The sequence below is a fragment of the Bos javanicus genome, chromosome 21, assembly GCF_032452875.1.
Source record: "Bos javanicus breed banteng chromosome 21, ARS-OSU_banteng_1.0, whole genome shotgun sequence".
NCBI classification, from domain to species: Eukaryota; Metazoa; Chordata; class Mammalia; order Artiodactyla; family Bovidae; genus Bos; species Bos javanicus.
This window is the reverse complement of record NC_083888.1, coordinates 66,422,831-66,445,129: the sequence shown is the minus strand read 5'-3', so window position 1 is coordinate 66,445,129 and position 22,299 is coordinate 66,422,831. Positions and strand designations below refer to the sequence as shown.

The window sequence follows — 22,299 nt, the reverse complement described above, 5'->3', positions numbered from 1 at the left end:
ACTGCAACGCCTGTAAACATGCTTTTAATAAACCAAGGTACTAGGCTTGACTTAACATTCTTTAATATGATTACTAATACATGTCATCATTCTTGACGTAAGAACCAAAACATCCAAAGAATCAGACTATCATACCCGACTATACTTCAGATAGAAACAAAATATGAAGTTTCAACTTCTGACAGGATAACACTCTAGCTGTTCTGAAAAACACTGCCCTCCAAACACCTAGAAATGCTGAATAAGATACATAAAGCACTTATTAAACGCTCAGCCGACCTCTATAAAGAAAATCTACAAGAGCCAAAACCCAAGAGAGCCCTTCTGTCAAACCAGACAGAAGCCAGCCCTGAAGCCACAGGCTGCCCAGTGACTGGTGAACATCCAGACCTGGGATTTTCTCAGGTGAGTAGGGGGAATGAGGACAAGGCTTCGGGCCAGATGAGGTAGGGAGCTGGACCTGACCTCCCCGTAAAGCAAGAACCCATGAAGACCTAACGCTCAGGGAAAGTGTAAACTAGGGAAAAGTCAATTTGCTGGCAAATGGAGCTGACAAGGAACTCAGCCTTGTATCTCAGGCACTGACTGGAGTGAATAAAAAGAGCAGTTCCTAAGGATCTGTAATCACAAACCTGCCCCATCCAGCACCAGGGTTTAAAGTTACTCTCCCTCCCCACTCAAAAGCAGCTCCATGCAGGCAGCTTCTGACACGCTTCCTTGTCTGTAATGCTTCAAGGGGCCTGGCAGAGTGACCATAAACCCCACCTCTGGGGACTCAGTCTCGGCCCAGGCCCCTCAGGATTCACACGTGTTGGGATCAGCCACACAGTTCACAGCCAGAGATGACCACAGGGAAACAGGCCCATGAAGAGGACTCAACCGAAAGAGCACCAACAGAACTGGACAACCCCTCATCCCAACTCAAGTACTTTCATGTAGACTAAGAAGAACCAGAACTGTAATGGAAATATGCTTAAGGGGAAGGATAAATTGGAAATTTTGAATTAGCAGATATACACTACTACATATAAAATAAAAAATAGAGACCTGTTGCCGGGAGCCAGCATGGGAGATCCCACCCATGACAAAGGTCATGCGGAGAGGACCTGAAGGCAAAGGCGAATCAGGACTCGAGGGACCCCTTGGACCTGCTTGAGCATCTATCCCAAAACCAGAATCTGTCTGTCTTACTACTTTATAACTTTCACCAACTCCTCTGACATTAACAGGGGGCTATTCCTGACCACCTTTTTCTGAAGGACATCAACTTAGAGCTCTAGTTAATAAGTCTCCTGGGCATAATAGGAGTGTTCCAATTCAAATCCCTCAGATAGCTTTCTAACTTGCCTGACAGGTTTATCCGGACTCCTACAGCTACGCATGTGATTGTTCACAGCCTCCCAACCACGAGAGGCACGGGAAGCTGGCATATTTTAACAATGCAGAGCTTCTAGGGGAGTTAAAAAATATTAGAATAGAACTGGTAGAAGATTTCATTGTTGAACTAATGCTTGCTGCCAAGTTCCCATATCCCTTACCCACTGTGTCCCTGGGAGTGTATTAATATAGTTGGTATATAGAAATATAAGTAGTAACCTTAATGTTAACAACCCTAGACCCTTGAGTTAATAAATTCTTTCCTTGTTATCCCCCACTGCACCTTTTGCCCTACAGGAATACAACTCTATCTAGTGCTTTCAGGCAGTGGCGCCAAACTTCAGAAAAATCACCTTTGGAGAAAATAAGTTTTTCTGGTTGACTAAGCTTTATCAGAAGAAAAATGTTAACAGGCCTTCTGGCCAGAAGATGATGTAAATCACCTAAAGCCTTTGTATATGATAAGTCTGCAGAAAGAAAGCCTGGTCTCAGTAAGGGTCAAGGACTGCTGACCTTGCATGATTCTATACCTGCTATTATCCTCTATGTACAACTTAGGGTATAAAAGCTCCTTTTGAAAATAAAGCTACGGACCTGGCTTCATCAGAGCTTGGTCTCCCCGTGTCATTCTTTTTTTCTTTTCCCTCCTTTTCTCTCTCTGTTCTTCCTTCAGGATGACTACTTGGAGCACAGGGGCTCCCTGAGTTCACTTATCTGCCCGGGCTTCTAAGACTCAATTGGGAAGGCGCCCAGTGTCTTCAGGGCAAGGGTGCTCTGCGTCTTCACCCCACTGAGAGGGCGCCTGTGGCCTCCGTGAACAGGGCAAGTCTGGTGTCACGGACTTTATTGGCTTTCTGTGTAAACCAAGGTAGATCAAGCCCCTTTCTCTCCCCTTTTACTATCCTTATCGCCGATGCCGTCCTCCTGAGGGAATCCCTGGGTCCTACCGGGGCTGGACCCCGGTATACTATATAGCACAGGGAACTATCTTGTAATAACCTACAGTGAAAAAGAATCTGAAAAAGTGTAACTGAATCACTTTGCTATACACATGAAACACGATAAATCAACTATACTTCAATAACAAAAAAGTCTTTAAAATTTTCAAGGACTATAAAGGAAATTGAAACATAAGAGCAAACCACTATCAGAAATAATTAAATATACATGAAAAAGAATCAAAAGAATTTAAAATCTTAGTGGTGGATTAAAAGATTAGTCACAGCTGAAAGAAAAATCACTGAATTAGATGACAGATCTGTGCAGCAAAGATATAAATTAAGAAAGAGAAGTTGAGAGTCACAGAGGATAGAATACAAAAATCCAACCTACATCTAATTGGGATTCCAGAAGAAAAGGAAATAGGATTAGAGAGGGCAGTGCCTTCAGAGATAAGGCTAAAAGCTATCCAAAACTAGGGAAAAGCCTGTATCCTCAGGAGTACAAGCCTTGAACAAGATTCATGAAAAGAAATGCACACACACATATCTTTCAAACAATAAAACCTCAAAAGCAATGAGGAGATATTCATATGTCAGAGAAAAGAGGCAAATAACTAAATATGAATAATTATTAATAAAAGATGTCTCAACAAAGGAGTCCTGGAGACTGTAGAGTATCATCCTCAAAGTGCTAAGAGACAGAACTGATAGCCTTGAACAGTATGTCTTTCTAAACAATTTAAAGACATAGACACAGGAATTCTCTGGCGGTCCAATGGTTAAGACTCAGCACTTTTACCATGGCCTGGGTTCAATTCCTGGTCAAAGAACTAAGATCCTTGCAAGCCATGTGGCATGGCAACAAACAAACAAAGGCAGACACTCAGACGAACAAAACATCAAGAGTACTTGATTTTGTACTTTGAAGTACCACCCAAAGACTTCAACCCAAGAACTACTACAGGACACACTCCAGCAAGAAGGAAAATTGGTTGCAAAGGAAACCAAAATGTAACAAGGGATGGCAAGTGAAGATGCCGATAAAACTGTGAGGAAATCCAAACAGTGATTATAAAATATAATATGTCCAACTTGAGTAGTTAAATGTAGAATGAAAATACCAAATTGTCACACGCATAATGAGAAAGGCCAGATAAAGACATAACCTTCCGTGAATATAGACACAAAAAAATCTCAACTAAAGTACAGCAAGATTTTAAAACAGGCTATCATGATAAAATGCAGTTTAAAGCCAGGGATGTTGCTAAACACTCTACAACACAAAGGACAACACCCCTAGGCCAAAGGTCAATAATGTCAGGTTGAGAAACCCTGACTTAAACCACCTCAAGAAGGACATTAAATATAAGTGGCCTAAATATGCCAATTAGAAGGTAGAGACTGTTAAACTGGATTAAAAAAGTAAGACCTAAATTTACGCTATCAACATGAAATGCACTATAGATTTAAAGGCACAGACAAGTTGAAACTAAGAGTGGAGAAAGATAAACCACGCACACTGTTATTTTGTAGATTTCAACACTCTTCTCACAGTATTTGACAGAACAAATTGGCTGCAGAAGTCTTGGAAGACAGAACTATACTATTGCATTAGTCTGTATGCACAGACAGCAGCCCCTGAGGATAGAATCAGACACTCAAGGCACTTACTGTGAAAACAAAAATCTGTGAGGGAAAAAGGGATGCAGCTGGAGAAGGCAGGAAGAATTGTCAGATCACAATGCAGGCTATGACCCTGAAGGAGGAACAGCCTGGGAGCAGCCAGGAGGATGTGTGCCATGGAATGAGCACAGTGGTGGCTTCGGGGGTCTCAATACACCATCCATCCCCATGGCGGGAAAGAAGTCAGGTTACCACCAAGCCACACACAGAGTTCAAAGACATTAACAGACTTCCCTGGCGGTGCAGAGGACAGGGATCTGCTTGCCAAGGCAGGGGACACAAAGCTTGATCCCCAGCCTGGGAAAATTCCACGGGACACAAAGCTTGATCCCCAGCCTGGGAAAATTCCACGTGCCACAGAGCAACTAAGCCCGTGCGCCACAACTACTGAGCCCGTGCTCTAGAGCCCGCGGGCCACGACTACTGAGCCCGTGCTCTGCAACAAGAGAAGCCACTGCAGTGAGAAGCCCACATCCTGCAACAAAGAAAAGCTCTGGTTTACCGCAACTAGGGAAAGCCCACACAAAGCAGTGAAGACCCCAGCACAGCCAAGAAGATAAATTAAAACAAAAAACAATTTTAAAAAAGTATTTGGGAGAATAGCATTGAAACATGTATAATTTCATGTATGAAACGAGTCGCCAGTCCAGGTTCGATGCACGGTACTGGATGCTTGGGGCTGGTGCACTGGGACAACCCAGAGTGAGGGTAGGGGAGGGAGGAGGGAGGAGGGTTCAGGATGGGGAACGCGGGTATACCTGTGGTGGATTCATTTCGATATTTGGCAAAACTAATACAATATTGTAAAGTTTAAAAATAAAATAAAATTAAAAAAAAATAAATAAAGATTAAAAAAAATATTTATTGTGAGTCCCTCTTTAAAAACAAAGACATTGCCAACAATTCTACTTTAGAGAGAGAATATACTTAAAGATTATTTTTCATGACTGCATTGATATACAAAACCTCTTTTAAGATACCCAAACACTCAAGGCTCAAATCCACTGTTAATATTATAATTTTTAGCAATACATCTACTTCATAAAATCAATCCTTCATTTAACACATTATTTAATAATGGGATTTTTACCACACTAAGAGCATTAAGATACCGATCTAGTACTGTTTCATACGAGTCTACAAATGAGATAGACCTTAATAATATCAAGTAGCCTATATAAAAGAATTGCTAGTTTAAAATGAGATGAACTAGGGTTAAGCAGTTAAGTGTTTACTGGTGGCTTCACTGTGCTTGTTGTGGGGACACAAAGGTGCCGCTTTCGGGGGTCTCACAGTCCCGGAGGGACACGGCTAGCTCTGACACGCTCAGGAGAGGCATGGGCTGGCAAGGTTGCTGCCTTCGGGGTGCAGTCAGCTGCACATCAAGTGTCTCGTGGCATGGTTATTTTTCATTTTCTGAAACAGTGAAATACGATCATAAATGCAAGACAATATACATGACATATACATGACACCACCCTTACAGCAGAAAGCGAAGAGGAATGAAAGAGCCTCTTGATGAAAGTAAAAAAGGAGAATAAAAAAGCTGGCTTAAAACTCAAAAAACTAAGATCATGGCATTTGATTCCATCAGTTCAGTTCAGTTCAGTTGTCCCTCAGTCGTGTTCAACTCTTTGTGACCCCATGAACCTCAGCATGCCAGGCCTCCCTGTCCATCACCAACTCCTGGAGTTCACCCAAACTCATGTCCACTGAGTCAGTGATGTCATCCAACCATCTCATCCTCTGTTGTCCCCTTCTCCTGCCTTAAATCTTTCCCAGCATCGGGGTCTTTTCCAATCAGTCAGTTCTTCACATGAGGTGACCAAGATTTTGGAGTTTCAGCTTCAGTATCAATCCTTCCAATGAATATTTAGGACTGCTTTCCTTAAGAATGGACTAGTTGAATCCACTTGCAGTCCAAGTGACTCTCAAGTCTTCTCCAACACCACAGTTCAAAAGCATCAGTTCTTTGGCACTCAGCTTTCTTTATAGTCCAACTCTCACATCCACATGTGACTACTGGAAAAACCATAGCCTTGACTAGACGGACCTTTGTTGGCAAAGTAATGTCTCTGCTTTTTAATATGCTGTCTAGGTTGGTCATAACTTTTCTTCCAAGGAGCAAGCATCTTTTAATTTCACGGCTGTAGTCACCATCTGCAGTGACTCTGGAGCCCCCAAAAATAAAGTCTGCCACTGTTTCCACTGTTTCCCCATCTATTTCCCATGAAGTGATGGGACCAGATGCCATTCTCTTAGTTTTCTAGGTGTTGAGTTTTAAGCCAACTTTTTCACTCTCCTCTTTCACTTTCAATAGGCTCTTTAGTTCTTGTTTTCTGCCATAAGGGTGGTGTCTTCTGCATATCTGAAGTTATTGATATTTCTCCTGGCAATCTTGATTCCAGCTTGTGCTTCATCCAGCCCAGCGTTTCTCATGATGTACTCTGCATATAAGTTAAATAAGCAGGGTGACAATATACAGCCTTAACATACTCCTTTCCCGATTTGGAACCAGTCTGTTGTTTCACGTCCTGTTCTAACTGTTGCTTCCTGACCTGCATACAGATTTCTCAAGAGGCAGGTCAGGTGGTCTGGTATTCCCAACTCTTTAAGAATTTTCCACAGTTTGTTGTGATCCACACAGTCAAAGGCTTTGGCATAGTCAATAAAGCAGAAGTAGATGTTTTTCTGGAACTCTCCTGGTCTTTTGATGATCCAGTGGATGTTGGCAATTTGATCTCTGGTTCTTCTGCCTTTTCTAAATCCAGCTTGAACATCTGGAAGTTCATGGTTCACGTACTGTTGAAGCCTCGCTTGGAGAATTTTGAGCATTACTTTGCAAGTGTGTGAGACAAGTGCAATTGTGAGGTAGTTTGAGTATTCTTTGGCATTGCCTTTCTTTGGAATTGGAATGAAAACTGACCTTTTCCAGTCCTGTGGCCACTGCTGAGTTTTTCAAATTTGCTAGCATACTGAGTGCAGCACTTTCACAGCATCTTCTTTTAGGATTTGAAACAGCTCAACTGGAATTCCATCATCTCCCCTAGCTTTGTTTGTAGTGATGCTTCCTAAGGCCCGCTTGACTTCGCATTCCAGGATGTCTGGCTCTAGGTGAGTGATCATATCATTGTGATTATCTGGGTCGTGAAGATCTTTTTTATATAGTTCTTCTGTGTATTCTTGCCACCTCTTTTTAATATCTTCTGCTTCTCTTAGGTCCATACCATTTCTGTCCTTTCTTGTGCCCATCTTTGCATGAAATGTTCCTTTGGTATCTCTAATTTTCTTGAAGAGATCTCTAGTCTTCCCCATTCTATTGTTTCCCTCTATTTCTTTGCACTGATCACTGAGGAAGGCTTTATCTCTCTTTGCTATTCTTTGGAACTCTGCATTCAAATGGGTATATCTTTTCTTTTCTCCTTTGCCTTTCACTTCTCTTCTTTTCACAGCTATTTGTAAGGCCTCCTCAGATAGCCATTTTGCCTTTTTGCATTTCTTTTTATAGGGGATGGTCTTGATTCCTGCCTCTGGTACAATGTCACGAACCTCCATCCATAGTTCTTCAGGCACTCTATCAGATCTAATTCCTTGAATCTATTTCTCACTTCCACTGTAAAATCGTAAGGGATTTGATTTAGGTCATACCTGAACAGTCTAGTGGTTTTTCCTACTTTCTTCAATGTAAGTCTGAATTTGGCAACAAGGAGTTCATGATTTGAACCATGGTCAGCTCCCGGTCTTGTTTTTGCTGACTGTATAAAGCTTCTCCATCTTTGGCTGCAAAGAATATAATCAGTCTGATTTCAGTGTTGACCATCTGGTGATGTCCATATATAAAGTCTTCTCTTGTGTTGCTGGAAGAGGGTGTTTGCTATGACCAGTGTATTCTCGTGGCAAAACTCTATGAGCCTTTGCCCTGCTTCATTCTGTACTCCAAGGCCAACTTTGCCTGTTACTCCAGGTGTTTCTTGACTTCCTACTTTTGCATTCCAGTCCCCTATAATGAAAAGGACATCTTTTGGGGGTATTAGTTCTAGAAGGCCTTGTAGGTCTTCATAGAACTGTTCAACTTCAACTTTTTCAGCATTACTGGCCGGGGCATAGACTTGGATTATTGTGATACTGCATGGTTTGCCTTGGAAATGAAAAGAGATCATTCTGTCATTTTTGAGATCACATCCAAGTACTGCATTTCGGACTCTTGTTGACTATGATGGCTACTCCATTTCTTCTAAGGGATTCTTGCCCACAGTAGTAGATGTAATGGTCATCTGAGTTAAATTCACGAATTCCAGTCCATTTTAGTTTGCTGATTCCTAAAATGTTGACGTTCACTCTTACCATCTCCTGTTTGACCACTTCCAATTTGCCTTGATTCATGGACTTAACATTCCAGGTTCCTATGCAATATTGCTCTTTACGGCATTGGACTTTATTTCCATCACCAGTCACATCCACAACTGGGTGTTGTTTTTGCTTTGGCTCCGTCTCTTCATTCTTTTTGGAGTTAGTTCTCCACTGATCTCCAGTAGCATATTGGCATCTACCGACCTGGAGAGTTCATCTTTCAGTGTCCTATCTTTTTGCCTTTTCATACTGTTCATGGGGTTCTCAAGGCAAGAATACTGAAGTGGTTTGCCATTCCCTTCTCCAGTGGTCCCATCACTTCATGGCAAATAGGTAGGGAAGCAATGGAAACAGTGACAGACTATTTTCTTGGGCTCCAAAATCACTGCAGATGGTGACTGCAGCCATGAAATTAAAAGACACTTTTTCCTTGGAAGAAAAGCTATGACCTACCTAGACAACATATTAAAAAACAGAGACATTAATTTGCCAATAAAGGTCCATCTAGTCAAAGCTATGGTTTTTCCACTAGTCATGTATGGATGTGAGAGTTGGACTATAAAGAAAGCTGAGCACCAAAGAATTGATGCTTTTGAATTGGGGTGCTAGAGAAGACTCTTGAGAGTCCCTTGGACTGCAAGGAGATCCAACCAGTCCATCCTAAAGGAAATCAGTCCTGAATATTAATTGGAAGGACTGATGCTGAAGCTGAAGCTCCAATACTTTGGCCACCTGATGCGAAGAACTGACTCATTTCCCTGATGCTGGGAAAGACTGAAGGCAGGAGGAGAAGGGGATGACAGAGGATGAGATGCCTGGATGGCATCACTGACTCGATGCACATGAGTTTAAGCAAGCTCCAGGAGTTGGTGATGGACAGGGAGGCCTGGCATGCTGCAGTCCATGGGATTGCAGAGAGTCGGACGCGACTCAGCGACTGCACTGAACTGACACACGTGATCACACAGCTAGAAGAGCCATCACAAAGTGAGCACCTGTGTAGTCCCCACTCATCACCAAGAGCACCTTCGAAGCCCTCTATGCCCCACACCCCCCCACACCTGACTGCATTGCTGTATCAGACCACCGCTGTGGAACTGGGATCCATCACTCCCATGCTCTTATTCAGAGCTTTCATGCTTGTTTGTTTACACACAGAAGTGTATACAAGTGCCTAAGACACAGATCCACACTGGTGAATGGGCACCCGAAGGATCTGCCCTCAAGCTTCCCGATCCGAGTATTCAATCCGTTCCGTGTCCTGCTGTTCATCAGCCCAGGAGGGCTGTTTTGTGATCACCAACTCACACGGAGCTGAACCCCAAAGCCAATGTATGATTATTTCACAGCGAACGAATGCTTGCACAAACCAGAAGGCTCATGTAGGAACAACCGGCACTCTGCCCCCACTGGCCGATGTAGGTGGGCAGCAAGTTCTAGTTCAAAAGCTGCTCAGCAAGCATGGGGCAACTTCTGAGGAAACCTCAGTAAGCCTCAGTGCCAGCCACACCAAGGGCATCACAGCCCTCAGGGAATCGCTACGCCCACCTCCAGCAAAGCCCGGTTCAGCCCAACGTTTAGTTTCCCGAATCACACAGCAGCCTGCCGGCCCTCTCCTCTCTCATATACTCGTCCTTTTGAAATGAAAACAGTTCTGCCCTGTTCTGGCCTGGGAGCCACTCTTCTGTCTCTTTAAGGAGACTGTCCTCCGAAGAGCTTATCTATTATGAGTGTAACTCTTCTATTTCCCTCCTTTCCAGCTTCCAGGGAGGGGAGTAGGGACACTTCTTGTTGCCTCTAAGTGGCAACTTAACTTCCTCAAACAGAAATCTAGTAATTAGCTTAAGAGAAAAACCTCTGATTTGCAAGAAACCAGCAGTGGTTTTCTGGACAATCACTTCACCAATAGGTCTTAGCCAAGTTTCTTAGGCTCCTTGGCAGGCACTTTTCCCTTTATACACAAAACAAAAAACACCAGGGAAAAAGTGTTCTTTGTGAGCAAGCTCAAGGAAGCTGTGACGTTTGACAAGGCTTTCTTTAGGAGCTGCTTTTGCTGTGTCAAAGCTGAACCTTCATAGAAACTGCTAGCACATCAAGCAACCAACAGATCTGAACTACTCAGAAATGTTTAAGAAGACTCAAACATATATAAACTCACTAAATTCATAAGAAGTGTTTCACTATTCTTCTTTGCTAGCAAAGAACCACAGTTTAATAAACCACAGTTTAACTGAAACCAAAGTTTCAATATTCATACAACTTTTTAATGATGTAAAAGTTAAACCAAGGCATCTTCTTCTGGAACAATTTCCTTGAGGCAAATTGGAGTAGGAAAGGTCTACTAGGTTTGAAGGAAGTCGCAGGGGCCTGAGACTCTATCATTAGGGATGATCTTAAGGACAGAGAAGGCAGATTACCTACAGAAAAACAATTAGACCTCCAGCAGAAGTCTCAGCAGTCAAGACAATGGCACAGTACCTTTGAAGTGCTAAGACAAAATAGCCGTACAAAGTGAGGTGGGATCAAGTTTCACTTCCACCCCTATATTCTTGTCCAACTGCTGACATCATTTACCAGAAAATCTTTGTATTATCACTTTGTGTTCATATACATGCAGATTTTCTGGCTTCTCTAGTCTGTTCCAATGACCTCTTTATCTATTTTTGTAGTAATACCACACTGTCTTAATCACCAAAGCCTTATAACTCTTGTTACTCAGCAACAACTCTAAGAGTTATGACTTCCATCAGGACACGGAAGGCATTAGATACACACACCTCTGGCTGACATGGTGATTCAAAAGCTCTCATTTCTGCATCACTTTAAAAAATAAAACAGGCATCAGTCAATGAGCCATTCATAACGTTCCCTCACATGCCCAGGGCTCCCCTTCCTTCCACCTGGACCCGCCACCAGGAAGCTCCTCCTGGTGAGCTGTTCACTCTCTGGAGGTCTGTGTTCACCTGTCACCTGCTCTGTCAGCAGCCACTCCTGCTGGCAACTCCCCTCCCCCTTCCCCTAGCACTGCTCCCCACCCAGCCACGTGGCCTTCTTGCACTCATTTTTTGCTCTCCGCGTTAGAGCTGGTGTGCTCTCCACTGCATTTCCAAGTCCTAAAATGGGCTGGCACAAGGTAAATACTCAATAAACACTTACTGAATAAATTCACCAGGAGACCAGTACGGAAAAGTTGCAGAAATGAGAACTTGCACAGTTAGGCTTAACGCAAAGACAGTTTTGAAGGCAAATCTATGAAATTTCAACAACGTGCTAGGTGCTAAGGAGAAATCACATTTAATTTCAAAGCAAAAAAACAGAAACACAGGTCAGCTTATCTTTTGGACTTTCTGGTCTCTTCTTATGTGTGTCACACCCATATATTTACCAACAGGTTTATAACACTTCTGTACTTAATTAGGTCCTCACAGCATTTCCTTCATGCTTTTGCACTTAGCAAGGAAGCATTTCCTGTGTCTCCATCTGCCCTCTCCCACTAACTTGCGTAAGAAAAAAGGTTTCTAAAAGCATTATCCTTGAAAACACCTCAGACTTTATCATATAAGAGATCTGCTTTCTTCTTTTGGAAAATAACTTCATTTAAAAACCTAATCTTTCACCCGTGCATGCCACATATGGATTGATTAGAGGGTAAACTAATTTTTGCCCTTTTATACAGCTATGAGGTTCTCATGGTGAGTACACCGGGGTGGTCTGCCCCTCTCTCTACCAGTGAGGCAGGAAGCGAAGAGGAACTAAGGAGCTTCTTGAAGAGGGTGCAGGAGGAGTAAACGAGCCGGCTTAAAACTGAGTATTAAAAAACTAAGGTCATGGCATCTGGCCCCATTACTTCACGGCAAGCAGAGAGAGAAAATGTGGAAGCAGTGACAGACTTCCTCCTCTTGGGCTCTAAAATCACTTTGCATGGTGACTGCAGCCATGGAATCAGAAGATGTTTGCTTCTTGGCAGGAAAGCTATGACAAACCTAGACAGTGTGCTGAAAAGCAGAGACACTACCCTGCTGACAAAGGCCCGTACAGTCCAGGCTATGGTCTTCCCAGTGGTCACACACAGTTGGGAGAGCTGGACCGTAAAGAAGGCGGAGCGCCCAAGAATTGATGCCTTTGAACTGTGGTGCTGGAGAAGACTCCTGAGAGTCCCGGGCAATGCAAGATCAAACCAGTCAATCGTAAGGGAAGTCAACCCTGAACACTCAATGGAAGGATTGATGCTGAAGTTGAAACTCCAGTCATTTGGTCATCTGATACGATCAGCTGATTCATTGGAAAATTCCCTAATGCTGGGAAAGATTGAGGGCAGAAGGAGAAGAGGGCATCAGAGGATGAGATGGCTGGATGGCATCACTGATGCGACAGACATGAACTTGGGCAAACTTCTGGAGATGGTGAGGGATACAGAGGTCTGGCGTGTTGCAGTCTATGGGGTCACAAAGAGTCAGACACAACCGGGCAACTGAACAACAACAACAAAACTAATTTGTATTTACCTTCCCATCAAGTCTTAGACATTCCCTAAACTAAACTAGTTGAGGGACTTCCCTCATGGTCCAGTGGTTAAGGCCGTGCACTTCCACTGCAGAGGGGCATGGGTTTGAACCCTGGTTGGGAAACTAAGATCCCATATGCCTCAGTGTGGCCAAAATTTTAAACAAACAAAAAAAACCTAGCTGATGCACCTCCCAATTGTCACTAGGAAATTCCAAAGAAACTCTTAATTGATCTGTTTCCACTGTGCTCTAAATCCAGACTTTTATGCAAGCCCTGCCTTCTCACATGGGAAGACAGCAAAATGGTTAGGCCACCAGCTATGTGGCTTGGGGCAGGAATCTCACTGTTTCTTTATCTGTAAAATACAGGGATTGTACCAAATGATTCCAAGACCCCCAGCTCTAAAGCCGAAAATTACAGGAACAATGACATGAATACTTAGTTCATCCTCAGCTCACACAACTAATGACTGACAGTCAAAGCTCAAAACAAACCTCTGTTGTGTTTACACAAGTAACAGATGAATACACACTTATTGTCCAAATCCTAATAAGTCCGCAATATTTCAAATAAAAAATAATAAAGTAAAAAAAAAAAAAAGAAAGATACCTCCCTTCTCCTTCCTGCCCTCACTCTCAGTCCCTCTGTCATCATAATGAACAGCTTGGAGGTATTCCTCCAGATCCTCTCCTATGTGTTTTACATACAGATACTTAACTTTGTTTTCAAACCCTAATATTCTAAACCCAAATTCTCTGTTCTCTCCAAAACGAGAAGTTTTATTTTCTATTTCCTTTGTGATTCTCCACAATATGCTTCTATTCTACACCCAATGGGTATTCAAAAACACTTTTGATACTCAGAGTTGCCAAGTGTGGATTTGGGCCCAGTAAAATATGCTTTCTTATGGCGCTGTGCACAGAACCTCCCAGGGTCCCCTTCTACCTTCCTGGGTCCAGTCATCTGCACCAGAGTCCCCCAGTTCTGCTCGTCCCTGCAGAGGCTGTCCTCACATGGCACATCCCTTCAGAGTTCATGGGGCTCATCTGATAAACAGAAAACTAGTTCCAGTAAAACTAGGAAACTGGCAGCAGATGCAACTTGTGCTTTCACTCTGGGGAGTACTAAACTCTTGCTTCCTTAAGTTTTTTTTCAGTTTGGAGGCAGAAATTTTAAAAATAGTTATAGGCATGCCTCGTTTTATTGTGCTTCACAGATACAGTGTTATTTTACAAATTGAAGGTCTGTGGTTTTTATGTAAAGTCTGCTCCAATTAAAATTTATTGAGGAGTGTTTTACAACCAAGAATACAGTCTGTCCTGGTGACTGGTCCATGTTCACTTGTAAAGAACGTGCTCTGAGCTGCTGTTGGGTGGAGTGCTCTGTAAACATCACTTAGATCACAAAGGTGGGTGGGGCTGCTCGGGTCTACTACACGCCCGCTGACTTTCTGTCTGCTACTATTACTGACGGTGGGGTGTGGACATCTCCAGCTAGAATTGCAGATTTTCCTACTTCTTCTTTCAGCTACGTCAGCTCTTGCTTCATGTGTCATGAAGCCCTGTTGCTAAGGAGCACAGTACACTAGGGACCACCGTAGGACCACTACGCCTTCTCACTGAACTGACGCTTCTGTCATTAAATACTGTCTCTCTGGTTATTTCCTTGCTCAGAGGACTACTCTGGTATTAATACAGCCACTCAGCATTCTTTTTTTAATACTTTCATTTGTTTCTGTTTGGCCGTGCTGGGGCTTTGTTGCTGCGTGGGCTTTTCTGCAATCTCAGCGAGTGGGGGCCACTCTGCACTTGCGGAGCGAGGGCTTTTTATCACAGTGGTCCCCTTGTTGTGGAGCGTGGGCTCTAGGGCAGGGGGGCTTCAGGAGCCGTGGTGGCACTGGGGGCTCTAGGGCACAGGCGCGGGAGCTGTCACAGGCTTAGCTGCTCTGTGGCATGTGCAGTCTTCCCCGGCCAGGGATCGAACCTGTGTCTCCTGCACTGGCAGGAGGATTCTTTACCACTGGGCCATCAGGGAAGCCCTCAACGTTCTTTTGATAAGCATTCACATGGTACATTTTTTCATCCTTTTCCTTTTTATCTATTGACATGTGATTATATTTGAATGAGTTTCTTACAAACAACAAATAGTTGTTTATGAGTTTTTTTTTTCCATCCCAATAATTTTTTTTAATTGATGTGTATGGATCATTTTCATTTAATATAATTATGGGTATGTTTTGATTTAAGTCTATGATTTTATTTGTTTTTTGTTTGTTACTCCTGTTTTTCGTTCTTCTGTTTACCCTTTCTGTTTTCCTGAGAACTGTCTCAATATATTTAACATTCTATTTTGGTATGTCTATAGTAATTTTTTACTATACCATGCTGTACAGGGGTTTTAAGTGGCTGCTCTAAGGATTACCAGATCAAATGTGGGAGATATACAAATACACACACGCGCATACACACACACACAGCTTTTCAAAATCTATTTAGACTCAGCATTGACCCTCTTCAGTAGAATGAAGAAACCCTACTACCCTACAGGTCCCTTACTCTCCCCTATTATAATTCTTTTATATATTACTCCATGTGTATAAACTGAAAACTCAATCACACAATGATATAATTTTTTTCTGTCAAGAATATTTAAAAAAAACTCAAGAGGAGGAAAACAGCCTAGTGTATTTACTATTATTCTTCCTTCTTTACTGATGTTCCAAGTTTCCTTCTGGTGTCAATTATCATTTGTCTAAAGCAATTATTTAGAGCTGGTGTGCTGGCAATGAATCCCCTTAGTTTTCCTTCATCTGAGAACATTTTTATTTCACCTTCTTTCCTAATAGATATTTTTGCTGGATAAAAATTCTGAGCTGAAAATTCTTTTCTTTCAACACTTTACACATGCTGTACCAACATCTTCCAGCGTCCATAGTTTCTGATGAGAGACTTCCCATCATTCAAGTAATTGTCCCCTACAAGTAATATGCCCTATTAATCAAGAAAACAAATAGCAATAATTTTAATTTTCATACAAAAAATACAAATATAAACTCCAGAGCCAATCTGCCCAAGCTCAGACCATGGTGTCACCACTTTCTGACTATCTCGCAAGTCACTCAACCTCTCTGAGCCTCAGTTGTCTCCCTGATAAAATGGAGATGACAAAACAACATAGAGTTGTGTTCTCTACCTCATAGAGTTCTGTGGGGATAAAATGAGTTAATATATGTAAAGGGTTTAGAATAATGCCTGGCACATAGTAAGTACTATATGGATGCTAACCATGTGTGTTATTTTAAGTGACTACAGAGGCTTAAGAAAAACAAACTTTATAAATTAAACTTTAATAAGTCGATACTGATTAAAACATAGATATTTGTAAACACTTCTTTCAAATACAAAAGCCTTGTCTTAGTCTGCAAAAGTCCACTAACCACAGTGTAGAGCCCCACGTGGCAGGAGCCACAACTCAGTCACCCTTGAGTCTCTCACAAAACCCATGTTCTTATAAATCACAGATACTAACGAGACAGGTGAATACGGTGATGGTGCATTCCCAACATCTACAATAACAGAGATGCCTGAGTCAGCAACCCAGAAGAGACGTCGGTCAGGACCCCAACAGCAGGGCACTACAGAAGTGTCCTCATTTAAGATGTATGCGTTCTGGCACCTACCCAACACTGATCCTGATCCATTTTTCTTAATAATTTTGCCAGAATACCTAGAGATTATCTGAATCAGTCGGTGAACATACTCTTGAGAAAACACTCAGAAAACACTGTGAGCGATTTCTCTGCTGGTCCAGTGGTTAAGACTCCATGCTCCCACTGTAGGGGACCCGAGTCCTATCCTGCATGCCACATGGTATGGCCAAAAAATTTTAAAAAAAGAAGAAGAAAAAAAAAACCACTTAGAAAATTGTGCCTATTTTCAAAGTTCAAAGTGTTAAACACTATAATGCTCTCTTTTAAAGTAACGCTGGATTTTTGGAGGCAAGAAAAACAAGTTAAAACAATGCATTTTTAGTTGCACTCCACCTGAAAGATGGTTGTAAAGTACTCTTTAGGTAGGACACTCAGGCCATACTTCAGCAACTCAGAAGTAACACCCCCGATCCTGGGACTCACAGGCGTGTTACACACCAGCCAGGGCCCCGCACGCTCAGTGGAAGACAAGCGGCACCCACCTCGAAGTTGTACTTCTTCATCTGGTCGTGGTGCCGGCAGTACAGGTAGAGCATGCCGATGCTGCTGCCCACGGCGATGTAGTCCCCATTGGTGTCGAGGGCCGTGAGGTAGACCACCAGCGAGCGGAACCCCTTCTGGATCTTCGTGGGGATGGAATTGAGCAGATAGTACAGAGGGCAGAACTCTCTGAAGGTAACAGGCTCCGATACAGATGCCATGGCCAAGGTCTCCACCGGTGATCATCAGGCAGGATGAGGGATTTTAACCGGCATCTGGGGAAACCTGGGGCTGAAGAACAAGGCATTATAACGCTTTCGATGTCTAGTCATGCAAAGACAAGTCAGACTTCACAGTGGGAACAAGGAACTTTCAGGTGGATATAAATTATAGTCAGAGCTTAATTACACAGGGAAAGTAAACTAAGTGTCATTAAGATTACTTTTGAGGACTTCCGTGGTGGCACAATGGGTGAGAATCTGCCTGCCAGTGCAGGGCACACGGGTTCAATCCCTTCTTCTGGAAGATTCATGGGTGTATGCTCACGCACCACAAGTGCTGAGTCTGCACTTGGCAGCCCTCAAGCCGCAACTCCTGAGCCTGCACTCTAGGGTCCGTGCTCCACAGCAGGAGAAACTTCGGTGATGAGAGGCCCGTGCACCACAACTAGAGCGGAGTCACTGCTGCTCACTGCAAGTAGGGGAAGCCCGCGCAAAGGAACAAAGACCACACAGCCATAAATAAATAAATCAACAACATTACAATTCAGACTCACTTTTTGAATTCCACTATTTTCTGCCCCCTGTAATTTATATCATGATAAATGGTGGGGAAGGGGTGGGAAGAATATTAAAGATAGCTCTGAATCTCAAGCAACTTATGATCTCGTCAGGGAGGCAAAAGAACCTGAAAAGACACAAAACCAGATATGACTGGTGCTAACCTGTGGGTCTCAATGAGAAGAAGGAGAGAGCTAGCATGGACTAGAGTGTGGAGAAAGCTTCTCTGAAACATTTGAAACTCTGAAGCCCACCAGGAAGCACAGAACGTGGAGAAGAGGAACTCCCTGGCAGCCCAGTGGTTAGGACTCTACACTTCCACTGCCGGGGGCATGGGTTGGATCCCTGGTCAGTGAACTAAGATCCCACACACCATGCAGCCAAACAGATGATAATAATAGTACTGTGTAAAAGAAACAGTCAAGACACTGCACTCACTCCCACTAGGAGAGCAGTGGGCCAGCCCAGGCGGAGGAATGCTGTCTGCGGGGGGAGAAACGCCCACAGCCTCCTCAGCCACACAGCGCCTCCCCTGTGCCACCCTGACACCCACACCTCTGGGAAATGTGGATTCAAAGCTTTCCTTGGACTTCTCCAGGGGCTCAGTGGTAAGAAATCTGCCTGTCAATGCAGGAGACATGGGTTCGATCCCTGATCCGGGAAGACCCCACCTGCCACGGAGCAACTAAGCCTGACCGCCACAACTACTGAGCCTGTGCTCTCGAGCCCGGGGTCCGCCACTGCTGAGCCCACACGCCCTAGAGTCAGCGCTCTGGCAGCAAGAGAAGCCACGGCGGTGAGAAGCCTGCACATCACAGCGAGAGCGGCCCCTGCTTGCTGCAGCTAGAGAAAAGCCCATCCAGCAGCAAGACCCAGCACAGATAATTAAAAAAAAAAACACAAAACTTCCCTCAATAAAGATGCTCAGTCATCACATACTGTGTTATAATTTATGAAGTGCTCACTCATCCATTCAATCCTTACCCTACAAACGTTTACATGAGATACCAAGGGCCAGAGGACCACAGGACTTGTCCAAGGCCACATGGATAAGACCTGAATCTATGCCTTTTCGCCCTTCAAGTCCTCCAAGTGAAAGTTGTTCATTTGTGTCTGGCTCTTTGCGACCCCAGGGACTATACAGTCCATGGAATTCTCCAGCCAGAACACTAGAGTGGGTTGCCTTTCCCTTCTCCAGGGGATCTTCCCAACCCAGGAATCAAACCCAGGTCTCCCGCATTGCAAGTGGAATCTTTACCAGCTGAGCCACAAGGGAAGCCCAAGCACATTGGAGTGGGTAGCCTCTCCCTTCTCCAGAGGATCTTCCCGACCCAGGAATCGAACTGGGACCTCCGGCACCATAGGCAGATTCTTTGCCAGCTGAGCAGTCCTAAGCCTTTCCAAAGGGCTCTCCATCACACCCCACTGCTGCTGCACTTTCTCCACACACTCTCTTCCTCTTCTGTTGACAGCCTGCTCTGCCTGACCCCCCCACGGGTGTAAGCCCCCCAAAAAGCAGAGCCCACACATCCACCTCACTCACCCTTCTAGGCCCTGGCACCTAGAAAAGGTTCGGCAACATCAGAGGCAAGAAGTATTTATTGAATAAATGAATGAGTTATGAAAAAGGAAAACTGGCAAGGGAGGAATGAGTGCAAGAAAGGAAATGAAGCAAAATCTCATTTTTCCTCCAGTATGGCCCCAGTTCAATGCTGGAATAAAAATCCTCTAGATCTGTAGGACATTTTCAAATCCCTATTTCATTTGATAGTCACAATAGACAAGACGTACAGTGAAGGAGGCAAGGTAACTTACAAGCACTGTTTCTATAAGTACACAATAATGTCCCTCTGTGATGATGAAGGGCTTCCCTGGTAGCTCAGCTGGTTAAGAATCTGCCTACCATGCAGGAGGCCCTGGTTCAATTCCTGGGTCGAGAAGTTTACCTAGAGAAGGGATTGGCTACCTATTCTAGTATTCTTCGGCTTCCCTGGTGGCTCAGACGGTAAAGAATCCGCCTCAACGCAGGAGACCTGGGTTCGATCCCTGGGCTGGGAAGATCTGCTAGAGGAGGGCAAGGCAACCCACTCCGGTATTCTTGCCTGGAGACTCCCCATGGACAGAGGAGCCTGGCGGGCTACAGTCCGTGGGTCAGAGTCGGAAGCGACTAAGCACAAGCACAGTGATGGTTCAGAACGCTAATATGCCCTCTTTTAGCAGAAGCTGAAGCACTCTGGGAGGTTCAGAACTGTGCCTGGGGTCATACAGATTCAACAGCTTTGTTGTTGTTCAGGCAAGAGGCTACAACAACAGAAACTTTGACAGTGAATGCTGATCCTGTCCATACAGCAGCATAGTTCAGAAACTGCCAACTCTGTAAGGGCAATGCTGTCTTGGCTAAGCAATGCATGTGCTCCCCAATCCTCGATTTGCGTAAGTACTCCAGAGAGGTGGGCAAGAGCCACATGACCCCCAAATCAAGCGAAAATGAAGAGGTTATCAGGCAAACTCTAGAGAGAACAGCCACGCTCAGTGCCCTTGGGAAAGCACGCAGACCACTACAAAGAACATGGGACGTGAAAGCCAAGGTAACAGTGCAAATAGCGATAATGTAACCGCAGACGTAAGTGCTTAAGGGAAACTATTTCAGCACACGAACTCATTAAATCCTCACCAAAAACCTCAGGAGGGAAGGCATCACTGACCACCGTTACCTCCACTTCACGGCGAGAAATGCTGGCCTGTTTCCACCGTCTCCTCTCCGTCTCCAAGGGCAGGGCAGCACAGGCGCAGGAAAAGCTGTGCTTCCTTCACGCGTGTACGCACGCGGACGCGCCCTAGTTTACACGGCACTTTTAAAGTAAGAGTTTATTTTTACAAGATAAATGTTCTCTATCGGGACTTCCCTGGTGGTCCAGTGGTTAAGATTCCGCGGTGCAATGCAGAGGACATGGCTTTGATCCCTGGTTGGGGAGCGAAGATCCCACAGGCCACAGGACGACTAAGCCCGCACCACAATCAGAGAAGACCCCGCGCCACAATGAAGACCCAGCACAGCCCCTACAAGAAATAAGTAAAAACTAAACATTTACCCTCAAAAACTGTGGAAATATAGGAAAGTACAACGAATGAAATAAATGCCATTCATAATCCCATCAGAGAGATGCTACGTTATAAATGCTTAATAAATCATGAGCATTTGCCACGTCATTAAATACTCCCCTAGAATAAGATTTTTAATGACTATATTTTAAAAAAACTACGGAGAACACAGTAGACTCAAAAACTGAAATTTTCCCAGTGTTTTAATTTCTGCTCTAGCCGATGAGGTCTCCAAGGAAGCAGGCAGAAGTACTGAGCACTTCTCAAATGTCAGCGAATATTGTTTCCTCCTTTAAAGCCTTTTCCCTCAAAGTAGCTCAGTCAAATTATGACATTTAGATTTCAAAAACTCATTCACTTGAATTGACAGCATTCGCTGAGAGCTCCACAATCTCCACACGGAAGGGGCTTGGAGACTGCAGTCTGGTTAGAAGGGGGCAAAGGATTCGCCTCAAAGCTGCACCTGCAGGGCAGGCACACTATTCAAACATACACAACATGTTTGTTGGAGGTGGCTTAGGAGATGTTAGAGGATAATACAGAAGTTCAGGGTCCCTGGACCAGCTCCTTGGCACGGTGATCATACAACCAAAAGCCACTTCAAGTGTATGAGAAGGGACTACAGGACTCACCTGCCAAGCACCATTAAGAACGACCGTAATTCTATAGCAGGCGACAGGTAGCTGATTGAAATTATCTAAGCTGAAATCCTAGCACACATCTGATCTCTCTCCCTCGCTCCCCGCTACAGCAATCCCTCATCGTGTTCCACCAGCCCTGTCTCCCAGCCGCCTCCCGCTGGCCCCTTCTCAGCTCTGTGGCCATGCCTGAGCTGAAGCCAGCACCCCCCTCCCCTGGACCCCCGTGCGGTCCTTGGAACAACTGCTCTCCTGCTTCCACAGCCGCCCTGGGAGTCGATGCTCACACACAGCGGGCACAGCGAGCTCTCCAACTTCATCGAAATTAAAATCTTTTGTGCTCCAAAGGCATCATCAAAAAAAAAGTGACAAGATGGACTTCCCTGGTGGTACAATGGGGAAGAATCTACCTTCCAAGGCAGGGGACATGGGTTCCATCCCTGGTCTGGAAGATTCCACGAGCCAACTGCTGAACCTGAGTGCTACAACGACTGAAGCTCATGTGCCTAGAGCCCACGCTCCGCAACAGGAGAAGCCACGGCAATGAGAAGCCCTGCAACAAAGAGCAGCCCCTGCTCACCATGACTGCAGGGAGCCTGGGCGCAGCAACGAAGACCCAGCACAGCCAAAACTAAAGAAAGAAAAATGAAAAGACGGGCTTCCCTGTGGTCCAGTGGTTAAGACTCCACACTCCCAACACAGGGGCACAGGTTTGATCCCTGGTAGGAGAACTA

General features: G+C 44.4%; 1 protein-coding gene across 7 annotated transcripts in view; it reads right to left on the bottom strand.

The window, feature by feature from the left end:
• Nucleotides 1-22,299, bottom strand: part of TECPR2 (tectonin beta-propeller repeat containing 2) — a 101,120-nt gene that overhangs the window by 69,488 nt on the left and 9,333 nt on the right. For 5 of the 7 annotated variants that reach the window (XR_009732232.1, XM_061395414.1, XM_061395416.1 and 2 more), the window contains exon 2: nt 17,049-17,337. Coding sequence is in view for 6 of the 7 variants with exons in the window: in XM_061395414.1 (XP_061251398.1) it covers nt 17,049-17,267 (219 nt within the window). In the remaining variant the exon portion in view is untranslated. Of the gene's footprint in view, nt 1-13,802; nt 13,904-17,048; nt 17,338-17,488; nt 18,286-22,299 lie in introns of those variants that run through there. The other 2 variants (XM_061395415.1, XM_061395417.1) reach the window with 2 other exon arrangements.